This window comes from Elephas maximus, chromosome 10 (genome assembly GCF_024166365.1).
Source record: "Elephas maximus indicus isolate mEleMax1 chromosome 10, mEleMax1 primary haplotype, whole genome shotgun sequence".
Lineage (NCBI taxonomy): Eukaryota > Metazoa > Chordata > Mammalia > Proboscidea > Elephantidae > Elephas > Elephas maximus.
In genome coordinates, this window is record NC_064828.1 from 44,873,836 (window position 1) to 44,901,213 (window position 27,378).

The 27,378-nt window shown below is 39.9% G+C and overlaps 1 protein-coding gene across 3 annotated transcripts in view; it reads left to right on the plus strand.

The window, feature by feature from the left end:
• The window catches only part of AKAP6 (A-kinase anchoring protein 6), a 607,892-nt gene that overhangs the window by 301,007 nt on the left and 279,507 nt on the right, over positions 1–27,378 (plus strand). For all 3 annotated transcript variants that reach the window (XM_049897582.1, XM_049897583.1, XM_049897584.1), the window contains exon 3: positions 25,739–25,990. In XM_049897582.1, the coding sequence (XP_049753539.1) occupies positions 25,739–25,990 (252 nt within the window). The remainder of the gene's footprint in view (positions 1–25,738; positions 25,991–27,378) is intronic.

The following is a 27,378-nucleotide window of genomic DNA, read 5'->3' on the forward strand; positions in this document are numbered from 1 at the left end:
ATGTTCAGTTATTGTGTCTATCCAACAAGTGCTTATTATTTGTCAACAATATCGGTCAGTTAGGAGGTCATAGTCTAGCAAACCACAGTTTGGGCATCTGTAGGATTACTTATAGGAAGGTAATCAGGCTCATTCCAAAATTTATAGTCTAATGCATTGCACAAGGCACTATTGTGAATACTGAGATAAGGCACGATTCTTTCCTCAAAGTCCTTGCCTTCCAATGCCTCAAAATGGAAAAAAAAAAAAAAAAAAATCTCGCTTTTAAGGTGGAAGGCTTTAGAATTAGAAAACCCAAAATACTGGCCTCAAATTAAATTCTAAAGTTAAAATAAGAAAGGGTGATAGAGAACATGAAGATGCAGTGCATGGGTGGCTGTGCCCATGAAGCGGTCTGTTCCAGCATCAGAATGCATTTGGCTGGCTCAGCACGTTGTGATGGCATTTTCCCCACTTCAGCCTTCTTTCCCTTCGTACACAGGCAGCAAGCTCAAGACTCAGCTGTGAAATATTTACCATTGCAGGGCAATGTATAATTAATTAAGCACTGGAGTGAGTAGGGCAGCCAAGTGCTATTGGAGTTCCAGAGGACAAAAAATTTTAGTTTGGCCTGGGAAAGACATTGTAGAGGAGGCAGGGCTTGAACTGGGCCTTAAAAAAGATTTGATCAGGCACAGAGGAAGGACAGGACAATCCAGGCAACAGTAATGCTATGAACAAAAGGCAGGAGCCAGAATGAGTCAGGCTTATTTCTGGGATAGTCTGAAATTGTCTCCTCTGGAATGAGGATCCAGGCAGGAGATGAAGCTGTAAAGGTACACTGGGAGGCAGGTGGTGCAGTGTGAGAGAACCAGCTGTGGCCTGCAGGTCCAGAGATAGGGATCTGCCACTCTCCAGCCATCTATCCTTGGCAAGTCATTGAACGTTATGAGTTTCAATTTCCTTAGATGTGAAACGAGGTTTTTCAGACTAAATGTCTTTAAGATAGCTTCCTGTTTTAAAGTATTCCATGATTCTTTTGTGGTGGTCCTTGATAAACATTCTAGTTTAAGACTTTTGACTCTATCCTGACCTTGCAGGCCCTTTGAGGTTGTTTCAAGCAAGGGAATCCCAAAATGCAAGAGGGGGATTTCAGTAAGATTTATTGGTGTTCAATTCACTGAAGGGTGGCCGACTGGAAGAGAGTTAGATATATTGGAGGAAGGAAACCAGTATGGAGGCTATGCCAGTAGTTCAGATGGGAACAGGACAGTTGAAATAGGAATTGAAAAAGGGGACAGACACTAGAGACATCGTTAATTCATTCTTTACTGAGCATTTTTTTGTACATCAGAAATTGTACTTGGTGCTGAGAATCCAGTGGTAAGCAAGACAGAAAAGGTCCCAATTCACATGGAACTTATATTGTAACAAAAGAAAAAATCTGCTGGATTTGGTGATTGACCAGTAAGATATTTGTGTCTTCAAGATAATGATATCTCATCCAAGTATATTATGCCATTTGGCCAAAGATCAGCTACAAAAGATTGATTAAACAAATATTGTATTGAATACTTTGCAGCCATAAAGAATTTTGAAGCATACGTGTTGACATAGGTGCCCTGGTGGTGGAACAGTGATCAAGAGCTCAGCTGCTAACCAAATGGCTGGCGGCTAGAACTCACTAGCTACTCCACGGGAGAAAGGTGTGGCGGTCTGTGTTCTTAAAGATTTACAGCCTTGGAAACCATATGGGGCAGTTCTGCTCTGTCCTATAGGGTCACTATGAGTTGCAGTCAGCTCGATGGCAATGGATTTGGTTTTGGGTTTATGTATTGGCATGAAAGAATATACATAACATGCCACCGAGTGAAAAACAGTATAAATATAGAACACAGTCTAGAAAGTTATGAATTATTTTGTATGAAGAGTAGGATCATTGGTGATTTATCTAATTACTTTTCATTCAGTGATTATTTATTGTGTGCCAGTGGTTAAGACCTTGATGGCTAACCGAAGGGTCAGAAGTTCGAATCCACCAGCCGCTCTTTGGGAACCCTGTGGAGCAGTTCTACTCTGTCATATAGGGTGGCTTTGAGTTGGAATCGAGTCAAAGGCAGTGGGTTTTTCAGGTTTCCTGTGTGCCAGTCATTGTTTTGGGCTCCAGGGATAAGTGGTGATTTTTTTCACTTTTCTAACCCATATTACTTCTGTTAAAATTTTAAAAATAGTTTTAAAAAAAAAAAAAAACCTCCAATTGGCCATTTGTGTGGTGTGTAAGTGTGCTTTATGAACCCTCCTTGACTGAACAAGTAACATGGAGGCTGTGCTGTTATAAATCACACCACCCAGCCATGTCTGGTCCAGGTCCTTACACAAGAGAGGAGGTGGTTCTAGGACACAGCCTTCTGCTTGCGTGGATCAAGGCACTGCCTGCTCTTTGAAGGCCAGAGTGGTCAGAACTCCTGGACTCAGTCTGGCTCCAAGGCAAATAGAGTCCTGGTGATGAGACATGAGACTCTGCTGGCTTTTTATAGTCCTTCTGAGGGGCCAGTAATTCCAGCCTCGGTGTTGATTACATTTGCTGTATGTTACTTGACACTCCTTTATTCCCGTTGAAGTTGCTTCTCCCGGAAATCTCTGTCATTCCATAAACCCTTGCAACTGCCCTGCAGTGCACCTGACTGCCCAATGTGAAAAACAAAATGTATTTGGCTACATTTAAAGGAAGTTTTGGGGTGAGTTGGGTGAGGACTTGGCTGCAGTATCTTTGTGAGCAGAGCAGTTAAAGGGGTTCTGGTTGTCACAAGATTCCAGGGCCCTCACACAAGAGCCTCTGTGGGTTTTTTTCTCCCTCACTCTGCCTAACTCTTCTCCCATGGCTACTAACCATCTCTGTCTGCTGTAATGTACTCATTATTGCCTCCTGTTTTTAAAATGCAGGCTTTTTGTGTATATGCTAAAGCACAAACAAACAAAAAACCCCATGAAGTTATTATTTTTTTAAAAAGCACCCATGTTCTTTATGATACTTTGCAATATATGAATTAACATATAGATACATACATGAAGAAAGAATAAAGAATTACCAACCAATCCTATTCCCCAGAGATAATTTTTTGGCATCATTTCTTTGTGTACTTCGTTTCCTTTCTATTCACACAGTTGTTTTCAACTTTCGTTCTACCGCGTATATAGGCCACTTTTGTATCTTAAGCTGTGACTGTGCCGATATTTTCTACTCAGGATAGGACTATTCTTTATATAGAGAACAAATGCTGTTATAATTAGGTACTGTGATAGATTGAACTGTGTCCCACCGAAATATGTATTAAAATCCTAACCCGTATACCTGTTAAAAGGAGCCTGGTGATACGGTGGTTAAGGGCTCCGTTGCTACCCAAAGGGTTGTTGATTTGAACCCACGAGCTGCTCCGCAAGAGATAAGTGTAGCAGTCTGCTTCTGTAGAGATTTACAGCCTTGGAAACCCTGTGGGGCAGTTCTACTCTGTCCTATAGGATCGCTGTGAGTCAGAATCAATTCCACAGCAATGGGCTTTTTTTTACAGGGTTATACAGATTTTACAGGGCTCTTTTTTTTTTTTTTTTTTACAGGTAAAAACAACCCTGTTTGGAAATAGATATGTTCTTTTGTTATGTTAATGATAGTGTACCAGAGTAGGATGGGTCCTAAACCTAATCACTTCTAAGTGGTCTTATAAAAAGAGCAGAATAGACACATAAACACACAAACACAGGGGGAAGACAGATGTCATGTGAGGGTCATCTACAAGCAAAGGAACGCCAAGGATCGCTGGCAGTTACCAGATACTAGGGAGGGGCTCACAGAAGGAATCTTCATGGTCAACACCCTGAGAAAATAAATTTATGTTTTTTAATGTAACCCATCTGTGGTTTCGTTTGTTACAGCAGCACTAGCAAACTAAGACAGGTACTTAATAACTACATATTCCAATATCAAGATGGTTTTTTGGGTCTGTTTGATATAATGGTAGAATCTTTGTCCATTTCAAGAACAAATTGGTTATTTTGCCATGTCAGCCCCAGCTGAGGGAAATCACTGGAGTTAAGCTGGCTGATCAAACCCTTGCTCTATGGGCTTATGTAATGAAACCCCAGGGGCATTTTAATACAGAGGGTTCTTCCAGTTATTGATGGTCTTGACTTTTGCCCCAATCTGAGACAGAAAGGGTGAAAAGAGGCCTCTCTGGATCAAAGCATTCTAAATGTAGCGCTCCATCATGTGCTTGGAGTGTGAGAATCTTCTTGCCTCTTGTGTGAGCAATCCCAGAGTGCAAGTCCTTGAAAGAGTGTTAAGTGGACAAACAGTGTGAACAAAGTGTAATTACAGAGTCCACTTTTCACTAGTTTCAGAGATGAATTTTCCTTGGGGATTTCCTTGTGTGATTGCAAATGCTCTCACTAATTATTGAGTTCAGCCCTTACTAGACCAGACTTCTCTCTACCTGGCTTCTAAGGTGAACCTTGCTTGGGATTTCCAGTCAAAGCTCAAATTATTTTCTTGAAGATGCCATGCAATTCTGAAGAAGTGTGATCTCCCCTATTTTAGTGTTCCAGGATTTTTTTAGATGGTTGTCCTCACAGAAATCATCTACTGTTTGTATTAACCATCAACAATCCCTTTACGTCTCTAATTTCCCACACCAGCTCTTTTTCTTCAACCACGTACTTCTGTTCACACATTGTCCCCTCCTTCCACAGAGCTAAACTTGTGCTCAGTTGCAGTAATTATATCATTTTAAGTGTCTCGTACATCTTTCTCCCTCTTGCTTCTTCTTTTTTTTTTTTTTTAAACTTTAGTAGTATATTCTACTATTGTAAGCTTCCTGAAATCCCTTTTTATTTCAGAAATAAGTAAGGTCTAAATCATAGAGAAATAAACTGTCTTATCCTCGTGAGTCTCCATCTTTTCTATTTTCTCTAGCTCATTCACCCCTTTTATTTTGTCTTTAAGTTTTTTTTTTTTTTGTACTTTAGATGAAGGTTTACAGAGCAAATTAGTTTCTCGTTAAACAATACACATATTGTTTAGTGACATTGGTTGCCAACCCCATAACATGTCAATACTCTCCTCTTCTCGACCTTGAGCTCCCCATTAACAGCTTTCCTGTCCCCTTCTGCCTTCTCATCCTTGCCCCTGGGGTTGGTATGCCCTTTTAGCCTTGTTTTGTTTTATGGGCCTGTCTAATCTCTGGCTAAAGGGTGAACCTCAGGAGTGGCTTCGGTACTGAGTTAAAAAGGGTGTCCAGGGACCATACTCTTGGAGTTTCTCCAGTCTGTCAGACCGGGAAGTCGGGCCTTTTTTTGTGAGTTAGAATTTTGTTCTACATTTTTCTCCCACTCTGACCGGGATCCTTTATTGTAATCCCTGTCAGAGCAGTAAGTGGTGGTAGCCAGGCGCCCTCTAGTTGTGCTGGTTTCAGTCTGGTGGAGGCAGTGGTAGATGTGTAGGCTGTGGTCCGCTAGTCCTTTGAACTGATCTTTCCCTTGTGTCTTTGGTTTTCTTCATTCTCTCTTGCTCCAGATGGGGTGGTACCAGTGGAGTATCTTAGATGGCTGCTTACAAGCTTTCAAGACCCCAGACACTACTCACCAAAGCGGGATATATAACATTTTCTTTATAAACTGTTATGCCAGCTGAGCTGGAGACCATGGTCCCCAGCTCTCAGCCCAATAATTCTGCCCCTCAGGGAGTTTGGATGTATCTATGGAGCTCCCGTGACCTTTCCTTGGTCAAGTGTTGTGCAGACTTCCCCAGTATTGTGTACTGTCTTGCCCTTCAAGAAAGTTACCACTTAACTATTTTCTAGGTAGTGTTTTTCCCTTCCCATCTCTCCCCTCCCTAACCAAACCCGTTGCCGTCGAGTCAATTCTGATTCATAGTGACCCTATAGGACAGAGTAGAACTGCCCCCATAGAGTTTCCATGGAGTGCCTGGTGGATTTGAACTGCCGTTCTCTTGGTTAGCAGCCATAGCACTTAACCACTACGCTACCAGGGTTTCCGTCCCCTCCCTAGTAACCATCAAAGACTGTTTCTTTCTGTGTGTAAATGTTTTCATGAGTTTTTATTTTAGTGGTTTCATACAGTATTTGTCCTTTTTTATGACTGAGTTATTTCACTCAGCATAATGCCCTCCAATTCATCCATTTGTTAGATGTTTTGCAGATTCATCATTGTTCTTTATTATCATGCAGTATTCCATTGTGTATATGTACCATCATTTGTTTATCCATTTATCTGTTACTGTATTTTTTCTTTTATGATCTGTATCATTTTTGGTTTTATATTTAGGTCTTTGATCTATTTTGAGTTAGTTTTTGTGTGTGATGTGAGGTATGGGTCCTGTTTCATTTTTTTTTTTTGCAGATGGACATCCAGTTTTGCCAGCACTATTTGTTAAAAAGACTTCTTTTCAGCATTTAATGGACTTTGGGCCTTTGTTGAAGATCAGGTGACCATAGGTGGATGGATTTACATCTGGGTTCTCAACTCTGTTCCATTGGTCAATGTATCTGTCATTGTACTAGTTGCAGGCTGTTTTGACTATGTAGCTGTATAGAAGGTTCTGAGATCAGATAGTACAAGTCCTCCTACTTTATTCTTCTTCTTCAGTAGTGCTTTACTTATTGGGGGTTCTCTTTCCTTTCCATATAAAGTTAATGATTTGTTTTTCCATCTCATTAAAGCATGCTGTTGGTATTTTGGGGATTGCATTGTATTTGTAGATTGTTTTGGGTATAATTGTCATTTTCACAATGTTGAGTTGACCTATCCATCAGAATGATATGTTTTCCATTTATGTAGATCTTGTTTGGTTTCTTTCAGTAGTGTTTTGTGTTTTTATTTGTATAGGTCTTTTATGTCCCTGGTTAGATACATTCCTAAGTATTTTATTTTTTTAGGGACTATTGTAAATGGTATTGCTTTCCTGATTTCCTTTTTGTAGTTCTCTTTATGGATATATATGAATCCAGCTGATTTTTGTATGTTTATCTTGTGCCCTGCTACTCTGCTGTATCCTTCTGTTAGTTCTGACAGTTTTCGTGGAGTCCTTGAGATTCTGTATGTATAGTATCATATCATCCACAACTAGGGATGGTTTTACTTCTTTATTATCAATTTGGATGCCTTTTACCTCTTTTTCTTGCCTTATTGCTCTAGCTAGGACTTCCAGCACAATGTTAAATAGGAGTATTGATAAAAAAAGGGCATCGTTATTTTGTTGCTTTAATTTTATCACTCTTTATTAATTTACTTCTAAACATCCTAGATTTTTATTAAACATTCATAAAATAGTTTCTGTCTGCAGTTAAATGGGGGTAGGAGTGGGCTTAAGATTTAGGAATACTATGGGGGAAAAGCTTATTAATTACTAATTAAATGTTGAAATGAATGACTTGAGGTTGAGGGTTGATATTTGTACTTGCTCTTATCTCAAAGTTCCTTTATTGGCTCTGCTTTTCCTTTAGTGTGCTTTGTGAAACCCCACTCATTATTTGGTATGTATAGAATTCTGTATGTGTAATCAGAAGAAGAAAGTTCTTCCACATCTAGTTTACAGTCTAAGTAAGCAGTGAGTTTAAAAATGACTTTATAGGTAGAATTAACCTGTATGTTTGGAAAGTATATCGAAATCGAATTTGTTTTTTAGCTGGTAGCTGATTTCAAAGTAAAGTATAATATTCTTTGAGGAGCCTGAATCAGTGTTACAGGATTATATGAATTGACCGTCCATTTTGGTGTGTAATTAGGACATTAATAATGGATGGTCGCTACATTTGGTGATCAGATATGTTATTTTGACCCATTTTAATTTCCCAAGGGACCTCCGGAAAGGGCCATGAAGGTAGATTAAAAACCACATTATTGGAATTCAATAACCTTTGTCTCGCTGTATGTCTGGTGCTTGCTGAAGAATGGTTCTTATATGGAGAGTCAGTCAAGCATGTTGCAGGCAAAATACCAAAATGGATTTTTTAATTAAGACCTAAGCCTGGGTTCTATTTTTTAAGTTAGGCTCTGATGCTCAGCAATTAAATCTTCCATAAAATGTGCTAGATATATACATTTTGCTCCTTTTGACTCTTGTGGATGAAGGGATGAGCGTAGGGACAAAACAAATCCACCAGTACAAATTATTTGGGTTAAAGTAAATATTAATTTATATAAATCAGTTAATAAAATTTATGTATTTTTAAATTAATTTTTAATTAATTAATTTATGTATTTTTAAATTAATTTTTAATTCCTAAGCAGTTTTGAAAGACTGAAATTACAGTTATATAAAGTGTACCCCAAAGGAAGCACTGAGTCTTCTCTAGATTTCTTCACTTGCCCCATAATTACTCAAAGGCAGTGGTAGCTTGAAAGGGGAATCCTAGCATGTCAGAGTCATTTCTCAAGGTATCCAAGGTCTCATCTCTTGGTTACATTTAATGGGGATCTGTCCTCAGAAAGATCTTCTATCTTTAAGTTTGTATGAAAATGTAGAAGAGGATTGATGATCTATCCGGCCACACTCTGGTGTAAATCAATGAATCAAATTAAAAGGGAGAAGCAATGAATAATGTTTATATTCGCACTCTCATTTCAGGTGAATAGATGTCTTTTCCTTATGCACATCTTTATTTCAAGCTCGTTAAACTTTTTTCAAAGAAGGTTTTAAAGTAAAAGCAGAGTTGAAATCAGAATAACCGGTGACTATTGATGTTGTATTTATCTGTTGGTACTTGGCTAATAGCACCTGGCCACCTGACATAGATTCCTAAGAGAAGGAGAGTAGGCTGACCATGAATGGAGTGAGAATCTCCCCTCTACACAAAAAAGAATGCTGAAGATCTTGTGACTTTGATATTGGTTTTCTTCAGTCACCTTAATATTGTACTTTATTTTACTTACTATTCATAGTTTGACCTGCATTCCTTGATCCTTGTTGTGTCCTGGAAACTTACCTCACTTCTTCATTGTTGTTAACTTTTACTTATTTTTCTTTTGCAAAAGAAGTGAATCTCTAGTGGAGAAAATTTAAAATATACAGAAGAATAATAAATAAAAATCATTTGTAATGCTGCCACCTAGACAGAATACTATGAACAGCTTTGACATCTTTTTTTAGTTCTTCCTGTGAGTGAACATAGCTATAATTTTTTATAGAATCCCTTTGTAACTTAACATTTAGTCAGTTAATATATCTTGAACATATTCTGATGTCATTAAATGTATTTTTACAACATCATTTTTAGTGTCTGTGTATTATTCCATTATATGAAATACCATATCATGTTAAACCAATCTTTTCTCTTTTAACATTTTGGTGTTGGAATTTTTCAACATTATAAACAACTCTGTGATAACATTTTAGCAGGTAAATCCATTATTATCTGAGGGCTAATTCATAGGAAATGAAATTATTGAGTGAACAGGAGGCATATTTAAGAGCTTTCTAGAAAGGTTAGCTGATAACCTGCATTCCCATCTGACCTAAGTGAGGGGGTGGCATTGGCTTCAGAATCTGAATTGGTGGCTATCTCATTCACAGGATCTTAGCCGTGGCCCCTAAAATTAGTTCCTCATAGGACTCTGATCCTATGAGGTTTCATTTCCTGTTCCGGACTCTCAGATGTGACACCTAAAAACTTGTGTCTATAGTATTAGTTCCCAACAGGCATGTATGTCGTAGGTGTTTAAATACAAATCAACAGCCAAGCTAGTCACTGTGGATATTTATGTGGGGGAGGAAGACATAGAAACCCATCCTTAGAAGCTGTGCCATGGTCTTAGTGATCTAAATATATAAAGAAGCTTGATCTGCCCAAGGTCATACCATGAGTCAGCAATGTAATCTCAAATAGAACTTTTATCATCTTAACTTTGTTCTCTCAGTTTAAAGAGTATTTATGAATAGGACAAGAATAAACATTTGCAAATGAACCTATAAGGTCCTTTCTACCTTAAAATACTCCAAAATTTTAAGAGACTTACTAGCAAAATTTTCATCTCAGGTAAAGCAAATTTAAATTGCTAATATGTAGTGATAGAATTTTATAAAATAAAACCTAAATAACTACAATGAAGAGAGAGTAGTGGATGGTATAAAAAAACAAAAACAAAAAACTAAACTCATTGCTGTCAAGTTGATTCCGACTTATAGCGACCCTGTAGGACAGAGTAGAACTGCCCCATAGGATTTCCAGGAGCAGCTGGTGAGTTTAAACTGCCAACCTTTTGGTAGCAGCCAAGCTTTTAACCACTGTGCCACCAAGGCTCCAGTGAATGGTATACTTACCTGTTGCTGTTGAGTTGATTCAGACTCATAGCAACCGTATAGGACAGAGTGGAACTATCCCACAGGGTTTCCAAGGAGTGGATTCAAACTGCTGACTTTCTGGTTAGCAGTCGAGTTCTTAGCCACTGTGCCACCAGGGCTTCATGAATGGTATATGCAGATGGAAATGAGCCTGAAAGGAGTATGTGTATAGGGCTGGGGGAGAGTGGAGGAGTAATGGCCTAAAAACACCATGGTGACTGAGGAAGGTACAGTCAAAAGGGCTTACCTGGGGTTAGGGGGTAGGATTTTTGACACATTCTGAATGAACCATAGATCTTTCCTTGTTGGCCTGGTGGTTTACATCTGTGCTGTTATTTCAGAGTCTAGCAGGGTAACCTGCAAGAGCCAGAGAAATAATTTTCAATGTTCCCAGGAGTAGAACTCAGGTCTCCTGACTTCCAATCTAGTGTTCGTTCTACTGCTAGCAGGAAATAGCAGCCATTTAACAAGGATTTTCAGGGATATGCAAAAGCTTCTGGGTAACTAAAGTTTAGACTGCACTACAGGAGAAATACATGAAATAAAACAAAAGAAAATCTTAGAACTGGAGAATAGAGATCACCCATGGAACACTGTCTTCACAGATTAGGAAACTGAGGATCAGTGATCTATTGGGACACAGATAACCAGTGACACACTGTATTTCTGACATTCAACCTGACGTAAAATGATCTAGACACATCTCATGATTCATTTATTCTTTCTTGTGATCTTTTTTTAAGCTTCTGTTTCGTGGTTCATGAATTCAATGTCGCTAATATCAGTATGTATTAAGAATCTATTTGCACGTGTGATTTCCTAAGGCAGACAGACCTCATAGACATAGACAGAAATGACAGGTAGACCACTGAACAAAGAAAGCAAATATGTTAAGTGCACAGCCTTTGCCACGCGAGCTGATGAATGAAGAGATGCTCATAGTCCATTGCTTGAAGAGAAGATCCACCTTTATCTTTAAATATAGCCCTAAACCAATCAGTAGTAAGGATAGCTCCATGCCCTGTAGTTATTATATTGGAAAGAAAAAACAAGAGTGTTGTATCTGGCACACCTAGCATTAGAGCACATGGATTGATGCAGTTTCTCTGGTATGTTATTTGAACATGGATGTTTGGTCTTTTGCATATCCTGAGATGGTCTGCAAAGACTGAAAGTGTCAGCTGAGGCAGGAAGCCTCTCAGGGCATGTTTTCTAAAAACAAAAGGGTTGATTTCTGCCTGGAGCAAAACTCATAGTCGTGTGGTTCTTAGTCATGTTTTTATTGAAGCTTTTACTTTCCCTTCTAGAAGGATCTTGAAGACAGTAAAGAAACTTATAAAACCCCCAGACATTTAAACTATATAATATGAACTGTGGTGAATGAGAGTCTAGGTTATACTTTTTATTCTCTCATTAATCAGTTAAAGACAAACCAAAAGTGACCCTGCTTTCTTCTGTGGTGACAAAATCCATCTTGACCAGACATCTTTTAGATGATGTCCTGTCCTGGTCGTTTGCTTCAGGGCCAGTATTATTAGTATTAGGGTAACACTAGTATTGCTGTTCTGAAATTATATGTATAATGTGAGATAAATGAGTAATTATGGATCTTCTAATTCCATTACCACCTGTATTTCTGAAAATGAGTATTCTTGGTGTGGAAGAAAGGAGATATAGCTGTAGTATAAAAGATATTAGGTAAAAATTCTGTAGTACTAAATTTGAATGGATGTGTTGGTTATGAACACATAAGATGTTTTATTTTAAAATATTCACATTCCTTATGTGAATTAGCTTTGTTAATTAAAAAGCCTAAAAACAATGACCAACCCTGTAGCATGGAGCATCTGTAAGTGCCCAGATTGGTCTGGAAAAGCTTTTGCCATTAAAGGAAACCAAGACTTTTCAGATAAATAGCTGATTTCAAGTCTGGAAATATACAAGAGGAACAAGAAAGCTAACAAAGACTTCTAGAGTAGTCAGCCAAAAGCCAAACTGAAGGGGATCCCATTGATCAAAGATGGACAGTTTGAGCTTCAATAAGATTAAGAATCGTAGTGGATCAAAACCCATCAAACACATTAAATCCGTGAGTACATAATGAATTTTCAGATCTAGGCACTGAACATCAACGACTGCTAACATCGAAAAAGAGCAGAAAACCAAAGTTAAGTACCTCTTGATGAAAGAACACTACCTATAGGTTTGTCAAAGAAATTGAACCTGAATAATGAATAACTATGGATCTTCTAGCTCCAGATCGAGCAGCCAGTTTGTAGGAAGTAAAGAGGACAGAAGGAGTCCCTGGGTAGTGCAAATGGTTAATGTGCTCAGATGCTAACGGAAAGGTTAGAGGTTCCAGTTCACTCAGAGGTGCCTAGGAAGAAAGGCCTGACAATCTACTTCTGAACAATGAGCCATTGAGAACACTAGGGAGCACAGCTCTGCTCTGACACACACAGGATCACCATGAGTTGGAGAGGATTTGATGGCAACTGGTATAACTGGCATAAAGAGGAGAGAGGAACCAACATGGTAGACTGCTTCATGTGGCTACAAACAACAAATTCAAATTGTGGGGAGCTCTGCAGGTCAAGTGTCCCAGGTTTCTCCACAGATAAATTGTAAGAGAAAGAAACAAATATAGGTGGAACCTGTCAATGAAAAGAGGTTTAAAAGACATATCAAGTTAAAAGCTAGGCGAAAGTAAGTTATAGTGTCCAGGCATGGTGATAAAACCATAAAAAGAGGCAAGGAAGTGATTGCTGTACAAGTCAGGATGGTGGTCACTTTTGAAAGGATAGAGGATTTGTAATGGGGAGGGAGCACACAGAGTCATTTCTGGGGTACCTGGCAAAGTTGTATTGTTTGATCTGAGTAGTTGTTACAAGAATGTTTGCCTTATAATAATTTACTAAGCTACATATTTGTTTACTGTGATTTTCTGTATGTTTTATTCTATAGTAAAAGTATTTTATAGAAAAAAGAAAGTATGTTAGAGAAACCCACACATCTGATGCTGCCCCAGAGATTATCACAACGCTGTCAGCACCGGGTAAATAAAGTTGCGGAAAATTGTTTTCCGGGGCATAAAGAGTGTAAATGGTACTGCAGACGCATCTGTGTAATGTCAGCGGCGGGCTACCTTTCAAGTTGCTGTGAAGTTTTGTTTTTACAGTTGCGTAGCAGCAGGCTTGCACATGGATTCCGCTTTCCTGACAGTTAGCCTAGACCATGACCTGTCTCTGGCTCAGTGTTTTTCAGCATGTGGTGCATAGAACACTGGACATCATAGCCACCAGTGTGCTTAAGAAAATTCATGTTCTCTGATCCTGTCTCCTGAATTAGACTCTTTAAGAGAAGTGGCCCAGGAATCTGTATGCTTAACAGCACACTGCAGGATAAGAACCACCACTGGCTTCTCTGTGGATTTCTACCTGAAACATTGCTAAGAAACCAATCCTATAAAGATGTCTTGGGGAAAGTGTAGGTCTTATGAGCAATTCCCAAATAGGACCGTAGCTGTGATTTTTTTTTTTTTTATTATTAGTAAGCGAACTCAGGTTTTGAGCCTTTAGTTAGTTATGTAGAACACTGGATGTAAATGAGTGTGACTAAGCACTGTTGTGGAGCCCTGGTGGTGCAGTGGGTAAGAGCTCAGCTGCCAACCAAAAGGTCAGCAGTTCGAATCTACCAGCTGCTCCTTGGAAACCCTTTGGGACAGTTTTACTCTGTCCTGTAGGGTCGCTAGGAGTAGGAACAAACTCGATGACAAGAACAACAATAGGTACTATTGTTGTTTCAGTTGCTGCCGAGTTGATCCAACTCATGGTAACCCCATGTGTACAGAGTAGAAAACCGAACCATAGAGTTTTGAAGCCTGCTACCTTTCAGAAACAGATTGCCAGACCTGTCTTCTGAGGAACCTGTAGGTGGATTTGAACCACCAACCTTTTGGTTATAGCGGAGTGCTTAACTGTTTGTGTCACCCAGGAACTCCTGACTAAGCACTTGCCCAATTATAAAAAGAATTTCTCCAATGTACAATAACCCACTGCCATCAAGTCGATTCTGACTCCGACTCATCGTGACACTATGGAACAGAGTAGAACTGCCCCATAGAGTTTCCAAGGAGCACCTGGTAGATTCGAACTGCTGACCTTTTTGGTTAGCAGCTGTAGCACTTAACCACCACACCACCAGGGTTTCCCCAATGTGCAATGTACATAAACTCAGGGTTTTCCCTCCTCAGAGATAAGAGCCTAGGATTAGGAATTCAAATTGATATCTTAATAAATTAATCCTCTGAAGCTTTATAATAACAATTTTAAACAAAAAAAATTTTAAATCCTGGAAAGCAGAACAACACATATTTGGGCCTCACCGGGCTTGGCCAGACAAAATTTTTAATTGGTGTTTTCTCAGTTGAAGATAAAGGAGGCCTTCAGAGGTGTGAAGGCCTCCGAATCTCCTCTTTCCACAATCTCCTTCACTCTTCCAAATCTGTAGGCTTTTTCAACACCTCTCCTAATCAAAACAGAAGGTGATGCAACATTTGTTGATTGAGTGCGGATACCTGTGGAGACAGCTTGGAGAGGAAACTAAACTAGTACTTTTTTGGCTTTTCCCTCGATTTGTGAAATACGATATTTTATCCAATTGAATTTGATTCTGCAAACATCTTTGAACACTGTCTACTTGCAAAACGATGTTCTAGTAGTGTAGCATTATAGATACAAAGATTAGTACAGTAAGACAAGCTTCGTGTCTCCAGAAAGGTATGATCTAGTCAGGGAGATAGATGAGTAACAGCTAGTGATAATGGTAAAAGCATTTCCACATTAAAAAAACAAAAAAACAGTTGATACCTCATTTCAGAGCTCTGGGGCACGGTTTGATTCTACCAGCTGCTCCTTGGAAATCCAGTGGAGCAGTTTTACTCTGTTCTATAGGGTCGTTATGAGTTGGAATCAACCCGATGCCAGTGGGTTACAGGTTATCTTATTTCAGTCCTCACACTTCCAGAATTTTAACAATCAAAGGATACCCACTGTTTATAACCCAGAGAGTTCTTCAAAACTTTTGGGGGGAACTACCGTGCTAATCATAAAATGTCTACTGCTCTCCATCACAGCCATTCGCAGTGTGACAAAGACCCTGTGACCATTAGAAAAAATATATTTGCTAGAGGAAGGAAGCAAAAAGATGGCCCAGTTTTGAGGAAATAAAAATATCTTGTCATAGAAGCATCTATTATTCTGCCTTTTGGAGAAAATACCATTTGGAGAGTCAACTGAATGACGTCAGTACGTTGTAACAGGAAGGTTTTTGTGTAAAGTTGCACAGTTTTAGTTTGAAGTTTTTAATTTTTTTTAAATAAATAAATGTGGTATTCCCTTGATTCTTGTTTTAAAATAAGATATATGTATTAGGTAAGAATCTCTTAACAAATACTCACATACATAGTGCCCACTTGGAGAAAGACACTTTTCTTTAATCGTTCATTTCACTCTGGTGTAGTGGTTAAGAGCTTGGCTGCTAACCAAAAGGTCACCAGCTGGAATCCACCAGCTACTCCTTGGGAACAATATGGGGCAGTTTTGCTCTGTCCTATAGGGTTGCTATGAGTTGAAATAGACTCAGCGGCAATGAGTTTTTTGGTTTTATTTATTTCTACAATGAGCAGTCATGGTGACATGGCATTTTTGCAGTGAGACCAAAATATGCACACAAAATCTGTCTTATATCTACTCTCTTGCTCACTGACGTTACAGCATGAAAACTTTTGATTCTAAATGCAATAGGATGCCATGAATAAGAGTAGGGTCTAAGATTTTTGAAACTTTGGTAGGAAAAAGTTAGGAGTGAGAGTGAGGAGACCTATCCTTTAAAAGTAGCCTTTAATTCATATTTGCTTTAGAAAAACCAATAGAATGTGTCGTGCAGTTACACAAACATAAGTCAAGACTGCTTTAAGGGAAGCAGTGAAATTATTTTTATGGAAAGAGAAAGAGACACACTATCTGGGGATATAGTTGAATGCAGAAATGTCTGCTGATTACTGTTTGTTCCTGAGGAGAGACAGGTTGTAGTTGCTGGGGGGATTCACTTTGTTTTCTCATTTGTGGATTTTATGTGGGAAAGCAGGCAGCAGAGACAACTAGGAGGGTCTGCATTTGTGAGACTGAGATGCAATGTGTTGCTTTTGCACCTAGGTAATGAAGTTGAGAATGGCACCTTTCCTTCCGAATTCATACAGAGCCCTGGAGATTGGCAGTTTGGGCACTTTGGGAGGATGTTGATCCATGGGCACTTGTAATTTCTCAAGAAAACAGCATGACTCCTATTTGGAAAATGGCTGAGGAGGGAGTGTCATGGTGGCCTCGTGGGAAGGCAGCCTCCCTTCCCTTTCAGGGACAATTAGCAGGAATTAGGAGGTCACACTTAGAGTTGTTACCATAAGCAATTAGAGCAGTCACGGGAAGCGTGCCCTCATTTCTGTCTCAGGTGGGTAAAAACTGAACATGCTGGTTAAATATGCAACCCTTAAGTTCCTTAACAACCCTTAAGTTCCTAGAAAAATTAAGATGTAACTGAAAAATATACAGTAATATGCTTTGTAAAAGAAGAAAATGGTACCCCTTCCACGTAAACATGAAACTGAATTAAAACAAAAACAAACCTAACCAGCTAGAGTTTATTTGTAAACAGTCTCGGGTCATATCAGTGTTTGTATGAGCTACTTCAGTTACCATAGAAGATTCTTGTTTGAGTGACAGGCGGCAGCAGCTGAAATTTTGCAACTAGAAGGTGTCCAGAAGATTGAGTGAAGTGGGAAGTTGGCAACATAATGTGTAAGTGCATTTTTATTGGAGCCCTGGAGGCGCAGTGGTTAAGAGCTCAGCTGCTCGTCTGGGGTCTTAAACGCTAGCAAGAGGCCATCTAAGATGCATCAATTGGTCTCAACCCACCTGGAGCAAAGGAGAATGAAGAACATCAAAGACACAAGGTAATTATGTGCCCAAGAGACAGAAACCCAAAACCCAGTGCCGTCGAGTCGATTCTGACTCATAGCAAGAGACAGAAAGGGCCACATAAATCAGAGACTACATCAGCCTGAGACCAGAAGAACTAGATGGTGCTCGCCTACAACCGATGACTGCCCTGACAGGGAACACACCAGAGAATCCCTGATGGAGCAGGTGAGCAGTGGGATGCAGACTTCAAATTCTCGTAAAAAGACCACACTTAATGGTCTGAGACTAGAAGGACCCCGGAGGTCATGGTCCCCAGACCTTTTGTTAACTCAAGACTGGAACCATTCCGAAAACCAACTCCTCAGACAGGGATTGGACTGGACTATAAGATAGAAAATGATACTGGTGAGGAGTGAGCTTCTTGGCTCAAGAAGACACATGAGACTATGTGGGCAGCTCCTGCCTGGAGGGGAGATGAGAAGACAGAGGGGGACAGAAGCTGGCTGAATGGACACGGAAATACACTGTGGAGAGGAGTGTGCTGTCTCATTAGCGGGGAGAAACTAGGAGTACATAGCAAGGTGTATGTAAATTTTTGTGTGAGAGACTGACTTGATTTATAAACTTTCACTTAAAGCACAATTAAAAAAAAAAGGCTTAGCCACTAACGAAAGGTTGGCAGTTTGAATCCACCAGCTGCTCCCTGGAAACCGTATGGGGCAGTTCTATTCTGTCCTGTAGGGTTGCTATGAGTCAGAATCGACGCCATAGCAATGGGTTTGGTTTTTTGAATCCCGAATGCCACAGGGGCTACAGTGCTGTATGTGACTTAAACAAGAAAATGGAGAGCATCATTTTCCCCCATTAGCACAGTGATTATCTATGGAAAAATTCTTATGCAACTTTGAAGATATATTGTTAAGACTTGTCATTTGCTTTAATTTACTTTGAGATGGGCTCCAGATCAGCCTTTTTTTCTTTTATGCTTCCCAGAAAATAATGTGGAAGCTATGGAATTAGTGCCAGTGGTTATAGCACAGTTAAGTACCATGACCTTAAGAGTTGTGTTACTTGTAATTTCCAAGAAGCTGAAGGAAGTGTATGGCCCAAGATGAATTTTTATGTGCATTTTTATAAGATGCTATAAACTGGTTTCCTTTTTCTTTATTTTTAAAATTATCATACAGTAAAATTTACTTTCTTTTTTGGTGTACAGTTCTACGAATTTTAACCCACATATAAACCAAAAAACCTGTTGCCATTGAGTCAATTCTGACTCATAATGACCTTATAGTGACCCTATAGGACAGAGTAGAACTGCCCTATAGGGTTTCCAAGGCTGTAATCTTTATGGAAGGAGACTGCCGCATCTTTCTCCTGCAGAGCAGCTGGTGGGTTGAAGCTGCCTACCTTTCGGTTAGCAGCCGAGTGCTTAACCACTACACCAACAGGTCTCCTAACCCACATATACCAAAAACCAAAAACCCATTGCCATCAAGTTGATTCTGACTCATAGCTACCCTATACGACGGAGTAGAACTGCCCCAGAGGGTTTCCAAGGAGTAGCTGATGGATTTGAACTGCCATCCTTTTGGTTAGCAGCTGTAGCTCTTACCCACTGCATCACCACCGCTCCAACCCACATATCAAAAAAAAAACAAACAAAAAACCTACTGCCATCGAGTCGATTATGACTCATAGCGACCATCATATAGAATTATGTAATTACTACCACAATCAGGAGTCAGAACAATTTTATCATCCCAAAGAACTCCCCTCTGCTATCAACTTATAGTCATCCCTTCTGCCCTACCTCCCCAATCCCTGGAAACCACCGATCTCTTCTCCGTCACTGTAGTTTTGTCACTTTTAGAATGTCATATAAACGGGATTATACAGTGTATTACCTTTTGAGACTGGCTTCTTTCACTCATCTAAATTATTGTATGTATCATGTTTGTTTGTTTGTTTTTATTGCCAAGCAATCCTATAAGCTGTATCACAGTTTGTTTATCCATTTACCCACTGAAGGGACATTTAGGTTTTTGTGATTATGAATACAGCTGCTTTTCATTTTTGTGTATGTAAGTTTTCATTTCTCTATGGTAAATATTCACCAGGCAGGGAACTTCTGAGGGGCAGGCCTTAGCCTTTTTCATATTTTTATACCTCCCACGTTGTTTAGCACACAGTTAATACTCAGCACATTTGCTGAAAAATCAGAATGACTAAAGACAGTGTTCCTCAGTGTTTATTAAATCTCAGTTGGCCTGGGGACATTTTGAGTATCTGTAGAAAGCTGTTACTGCTTGAAAGACGTTTAGAACCTATCCTCGATTTAAAATTAAAAGTTTATTACTCTTTGGGATATCTATTGATTTAGTCATCTAAGTGAGCTTGCTGGAGAACGTGGGAGATTTTAAGTAGCCAAAGCAATTCATACTAATTGATGATATTGAAAAATAAACCTATACATTTTTATGTACTGAAATTATTTTTTGTTCATTGTCTGTTAAGATGAGATCCATATGATTAAAAGTCTTGCGTGCTGAATTCATGTGTAGTCACTAATTATATAAAGAGGCCCTGGGGAGCTGGCCCTCTGGTTGGGGAAAACATTCACATACAGAAATAAACAACTTCTCTGGGAATGAAGCTACATTCTGACGATGATAAAGCCTTCATAAATTATATGAAACAGCATCTTGTCCAATCATAACATTCATAGGAAGTTAGATGTATTAGCTTTCATTTCTCCATGAACAGGGCAAGATAACAGAGCCAGCTCCTGGCAAGCTTCTGAAGGTTAACAAAGTTTGTCTTGATATCCTTGGCCATGTCTCTCTGGATCTGTCCTTCCTCTACCCTCGTGTTTCCAGGGTCCTCCAGCTCTCTGCTCCGAGGACAAGACTTACAAAGGGTAGGAACTGTCTTAAGGGCATTAGACAGAATCTGGGGTCTTGTGAGTAAGACAAGTCCTGACTGTGGATCTGTCAAAATGGCCACAGTGCCCTGGGGAGGCATACTCAGGAATCAGGAGAAGAATCCAAAGATCAGAGAGGAAAAGCCTGGCAGAGACAAACCTGGGGAGAGGGGCCTGGAACTGATAAAAATAGGGGGCAGAATTAGGTGCATAGGAGAAATGGGATAATGTCAGCCTAAGGCTATGAAAGGTGAGTTTCCAGGAATAACCTATTTTTATAGAAGATCAATGGTAGACCTATCTGTCTCCTGCATTGATGACTGTCGCACAATCTTCGGCATCTTTATCCTTCTACTGTCATTTAAGCTTCTAGAGACACTCAGTTTTCTTCCTACCAATTCCCTCTCTATCAAAACAGGAAGTAATCTGAACTCCAAAACAGCAGCATTAACATTTGCTGGATAATTATACTTCACTACAAAGTTTAGTCGCTAAGTCAGCTCAATCAGACATTGCCATTTTAGGCATTTTAAAATCTCTAATTCTGAAATGAATAAGGAAGACTGAAAAAGAATAGATGCCTTTGAATTATGGTGTTGGCGAAGAATATTGAATATACCATGGACTGCAAAAAGAACAAACAAATCAGTCTTGGAAGAAGTTCAACCAGAATGCTCCTTAGAGTGAGGATGGCGAGACTTCATCTCATATACTTTGGACATGTTACCAGGAGGGACGGGTCCCTGGAGAAGGACATCATACTTGGTAAAGTAGAGGGTCAGCAAAAAAGAGAAGGACCCTCAAGAAGATGGACTGACACGGTGATTGCAACAATGGGCTCACGCATAACAACGATCGTGAGGATGGCACAAGACCAGGCAATGTCTCGTTCTGTTGTACGTAGGGTCGTTGTAAGTCAGAAGTGACTCAACGGCACCTAACAACAACTATGGCAATTGTGCAATGAAAGGTTTTTTATCTCCTGTTAATAATCTCAATAAACAGATGAGGGAAAAGCTTTTGCTTATAGATCCTTAAGATTAAAAAAACATATGAAGGGGTTGTTTTCATATTCCTAAAAATACTATGAATCTCTTCTGAAATGACTTAGTTTTTACTGACCAGTGCTACAGTGCTCACGAGTCTGTTATCCACTGAACAGTACAGCCATGTTAACCAAGTCCATTTTCCAGTTGTTATTTGCACCAGTCACATGCCCAGTCAAGTCTGAACACCAGCGGTGGGCACATTATTAATTAAGTGCCCTGCAAGGGCTCCAACAGAGCAGATCTCCCTGAGCCTTTTAATTCCAAACAGTTCCTGCTGTGACGAAGCTATTCAGCAATTTTTTAAAAAATTAAAGTCCCTAAGACGTAGTTATCTGGCTGAATTAAACAGAATCTTCCTAATTTTCTTCACCTTCTTTCGTACAAATGCCCAACGAACTGGGAACAGTTAAGGCCCTAAGCATGCAGAATCTTCAAACTGATTTTCTTTAAATTTATGTTCAACATTTATATAGAGGAGCAGGGGGAAGCTGATTTTCTATTATTTTTAAAAAAGTATACCTTGATTTGTATTCATTCACCTGTTTCTCAACAAACCTCTCTTTAGTTATTCAAAGTGAAGTCCATACACATACATATATATGTGTATGTAAACACACATACACACGTAGATCTGTGGTTCTTTTTCTATAGTTTATGTGTGTGTGTGATTTTTGTCAAATGAGACAGCTGGTGGTATACTAGAGGGCTTAAAAATAATTAAATAAGTAAATAGACTCCAGAAAATTGTACCATGCTATGCATTATTTAGTTTCAGAATTTCAGCTGAGACTGCACGTGCACATTGCCAAAATTCTCCGCAGAGTGAGGTCGGCACTTGTGGGGAGGGTGTTTATTTCCCCTCAGGGCCCATCTGCTTCTGTGGGAACGGGGCCAATTTACATTTCCCAGTAAGTGATAGTAGAGTGTGGAAGTGTAAGTTAACTGGCACCACTGATGGTTTAGTGCCTCTTATAGATTGTTCCTCTGGATAGTTGCCTAGCAATCTTGAACCATGACCTGGCTCAGAATACATTCTTCTATCCATTATGAAGGAGCCAAATCATGTGTAAGAGGGGTGGATGGCATGTGCTTTGGTGTAAAGTTCTTATGGTGGTGCCAAGGCTATATATAACCTTTTGTGTTTGGGAATCAGAGTGGGATGGGTGAGAAATGCCTATTTAGCTAGTCTAAGCAAGTGGCATAAACGTTAGCTAAGCCTTTTTCTCTCCTAGGTATGTAAAGTATTTTGCATCTTTAGGATCGTGGTGGGACCCAGGAGACAGAGGCTAACAACTCGGAGGTGTTATGAAATCAATAGTGTGAGGAAGTTGGGAACAATGCCAAGGGAGTAGCTGATCACCATAGATGCTGTGCTAGGAGCAGATGGCATATGAAAAAAAAAAAAAAGGGTGCAGGGACGGGTGGCCTGGATGAGGTTGAAGGGCACCTGTTGTAGAGGGGGAGTGTAAAAGTTGGACAAAATGGGATCAGTGGTGCAGTGGGCTTTCTGGTATGGTTCCACAGGTGCAGTGATGACAAAGGCCTGAGTAGAGCTGTAGCAGAGTTGTACCAATAGGATGGGCATGAAGCTCCCAAGAGTTGCAGAGTAAAGGAAATTGTCTATCACTGTGGATACTGACATTGTTACCTAAGATGATGGTATGCTTGGAGTAGAGAGGAAAACTGTATACTTATGCATTATTCAGTGTCAGGAAGTCAAGTGGAAGAATATAGATAACAGCAATGAGGGAGGGAAGGCACTGAAAAAAGTAGGCACCTCCAGAGAAAGAAGGCTGTTAGTGTGAAGGGAAAGAATAATGATCCGTAAGTGGCAAAGAGGCACTAAGCCCAGCCTTTCCTCCATCAGCCCTTCTCCCATCTTTCAGGTGAGGACTGAGAGAATGAGCAGCCTTCCTTGGGAGGGCAACAGGGGAAGCAGGACCCTTGGGCAGAGCCAGGTTTGGGTAAGACTAGGAGATGGAACATTTTGTGAAGAAGTTATGGAATGTTTTTACAGTGGAATGGGGGTACCAGTCAGCAGAGTACAGAGAATTGGGGAGAGGCCAGCAGTGGAAGAAGGGGAGTTTTCCAAAGAGACACAGAAAAATACGGAGATGAGAATCCTAAGAAGGCAAAGGATATGTATAAGGCATTTGCTTTGGTTGAGGGTACCAGGAATAAGAGGTGTGAGGGATAAATGGAGCAGATGCTCCAAGCAGGCATAGGCTGAGGCTCCAGGTAATATAGACTATCTGATGGTAGCCATTAGAGACGTGCTCTTTTGTGCTAAGGCCAGCTGAGACTCAGGGAATATCAAAGACCAGGCAACCTGGTCTTGGCTGGTTCCCATGTGCTAGTTAAAAGGGTAATGTAATTTTTGCTCCAAATCTCTTTTGGGCTGCATTGGCTCATGGGCTACATTTGGAAGAACCTGACCTAATGGTCCTCCAGAGTCTATCTAGTTTAAACTGTTAATCTGTTTCAAATTATTATCACCAATTTGTATTACTATCACCAATTAGTTCCTGGATTTTAGGAACCAGTATTAGAGCATTTATTGGAATTGAATAATAATTATTATTCAAAATGCAACACAACAACTTTCCATCATTCTTCAATAGATTTTTTAGGTTTTTCTTTAAAAGTGAAAAAAGTAACTGAAATACATGAAAATAGAAGGTTATATTTCCAGCATAGAATGAGCGTTTTGACACTCAGTATATGATGCAAAACTCAAATGCTATCTTAGGACTTTAGCCTTAACAAAAATCATAAATAAAAGCTTCCCCACAACCCTGCTTTACTCTGTCACCGATGCAAAAGTAAAAATGAATGATTGAACACTTTTAGGTGACACGACATTTTGATGCTTAATGGATTTTTAAATTGCTCAGTAAAAACTGCTATTACTGCTACCCATTTTATGCTCTGGTCTCTGGAAGCACAATGGGAATTTGGGAATTTGTAGGAAAATGTGGCATGTGAGATATCAAATCTGCCTACCTAGTAGTATATGTCAAAAAAAGAGACTGAAAATTTGAGTTAGTAATGTTTTCATTTAAAATGTTCAAGTCTTATGGTCTGGGAGAACACCTAGCTCAACTGGCATAACGTAGTTTCTAAAGAAAATGTTCTGCATTGTATGTTGGTGAGTAGTGTCTGGGGTCTTAAAAGCTCGTGAGCAGCCATCTAAGATATTCCACTGGCCTCGCCCTGTCTGGAGCAAGGGAGAATGAAAAAAACCAAAGACAAAAGGGAAAGATTAGTCAAAAGGACTAATGGACCACAACTACTACAGCCTCCACCAAACTGAGTCCAGCACAACTAGATGGTGCCTGCCTACCACCACTGACTGCTCTACAGGGATCATAATAGAGAGTACTGGACAGAGCTGGAGAAAAATATAGAACAAAATTGTAACTCGCAAAAAAAAAAAGACCAGACTTACTGGCCTGACAGAGACTGGAGAAATCCCTAGAGTATGACCCCTGGATACCCTTTTAGCCCAGTAATGAAGTCACTCCTGAGGTTCATCCTTCAGGCCAAAGATTAGACAGGCCCATAAGACAAAATGAGACTAAAGGGACACACCAGCCCAGGGGAAAGTACTAGAAGGCAGGAGGGGACAGGAAAGCTGGTAATACGGAACCCAAGATCAAGAAGGGAGAGCATTGACATGTTGTGGGGTTGGTAACCAATGTCACAAAACAATATGTATACTAATTTTTTATGAGAGGCTAGTTCTGTAAACCTTCATTTAAAGTACAAAAAAAAAAAAAAAAGAATGTCCAGGCCTTCAAAAACAAAACAAATCTGTATTTTGTCTTTCTTGATCCTTGGGATTTTGCTGGCTTTGCTTCTTAAGAATGATTCTGCTTACAAAGTGTGAATTGCATTTTTAGACACCTGTTGTGAATCTACATATTAAATCATGCCCTGGAAGGAGAGTGACAGTTGCCCCTTGTCTACACTGAAGACTCCATGGCTTATTGAGAATGGCTGGAAATTCCTAAGAAGCACACGTTCTAGCCCTTCTTTCTTCATGCTAGGTGTGTGGATGATGCTCCTGTCCTGAAATAGTGTGTGCTCAGTGTAGCGTACCACTTGCAAACAGAACAGCTGTTGACTCCCTTGCCGGAATCCCAAACAAACGGTAAATAAAGAGAACAGGGAATGGATTTTGAAGTGAATCTCTCATCTTGGCTCAACTTTACATTTGTGCATCTGAAAGAATAGTAGGATTTTTGTGGTTTAGAAAAGATCAATTTACCTGTATGCAGTCAAAGGCCTGCAACTGTGTGTCTGAACTAAAACTAAGGCCAAGCATCCAACATGTGCCAGCCTGAGCTGCCTGTGATTTAAGTCCAGACAAATTGGTATCAGATGAAGGAGTGACCTTTTTTAACCTCCCAGGATAAGGCAAGATAGTCCTCATGTATTTTGCTCTTCTTTATTATAGGACATTTGTGAAGATATTTCTGATCATGTTGAGCAAATCCATGCCCTCCTGGAAACCGAATTCTCCCTAAAGCTGCTGTCTTACTCAGTCAATGTGATTGTGGACATCCACGCGGTGCAGCTCCTCTGGCACCAGCTCCGTGTCTCAGTGCTGGTTCTGCGGGAGCGCATTCTGCAAGGCCTGCAGGACGCCAATGGAAACTACACCAGGCAGACGGACATTCTGCAGGCTTTCTCTGAAGAGACAAAGGAGGTGAGTACTCTATTTGAAGCCAAGTAACACCTTGTCAGTTATCATTTGAGAATGTTTCAGTTCTGAGTCATGGAATGGGAATTCTTTGTGGGTAAGTAAGCTGGTTTTGATCTGGGCTTTGAATCTCAGTATAGTGACCAGAGGCCAGGGCACTTCTCATGTGAATGGGGCTTTGGGCTAGAACGGACTCACACCTGGTAATTTACATGGATACCATAGATGTTCATGATAACCTGGCTTCCTGTTCTCAATTCAATTATTTAATATTTATTTAATGAGCCCTTACTATGTGCCAGGCACTAGGTGCTAAGAATATTATAGTGATCAAGATACAGTTTCTGCCTTCAAAGAGCCGGGAGTCTAGTGGGAGATAGAGACAAGTGAACAGTCATTCAAGCCAGGTTACGACAGGTCTATATGATGTTGTTAGAGGACAGAGGAGTGGCACCTGATTCAGACTGTGAAGGCTTTCCAGAAAAAGTGAGTCTAACCCGAGACCTGAGGGAGGATTAGACTGATGAACAGAGGTAGAAAATATTCTAGACAGAGGGAATGGCATTCTCAAAGACCCAGATGTGAGAGAGCTACAGGTGTGACTGAAGCAAAAAGTTCTAGGGACCAGGATGGAGGAGTTAGTAATACATAATCAGGCATCAGATCATGAAGACGGAAAACTTTTAAAGCTATATTAAGAAAATTGGATTTTATTTTGAGGACAACAGGAAGCTATTGCAGGATTTGTTTAAGGAACTTCCATGATTAGATTCATCCTTTAGAAAAATCATTCTGGGTGCAGTGAGTCAAATGGATGTTAGAATGTTGCACAATCAATTTATTTAGATTTTCCATACTCACATTAAGAGTAGTTTAAAGAGTTTGTTGGTATGCTTTTTTTTTTTTTTTTAAATACGCATAGACTCATTTAGTTTATTGCAAGGTAGTCATGGCAGAGCACACAGGTAAGAACACACGACATTCAGTTAGGACTGGAGAATCAGGACAATATAAGGTTAATTCAATGGTTAGAGTATAAATTTCTAGACTTCAGGCATGTACCTTTAATAAGAGGTCTCAGAAGAAAGGCTTAACCAGGGCTTGTGCTCAGCAGAGGTCCTTTGTAGCTGGGGTTTGAGGTCAGAAGTGCTGGGCAAAATCTCAGCCATTTTTCCTGGCAGTGTCTCAGTCTTCTGAGAGTGTCAGAATCTAGGTAGAGATGTCCTGCCTTTGCTGTCTCTCATTCAGTGAGCTGAAGTCCAGGGTTTATATGTGATTTTCTTATCTGGACTTGCAACTAAGGTCTATGCGATGTCATGTCTAACAAAAACCAGTGTGTTACCTCTTCTCTTCCCCATTAGAGATTAGTTGCATGTTGCATCTTCTCTTCAACG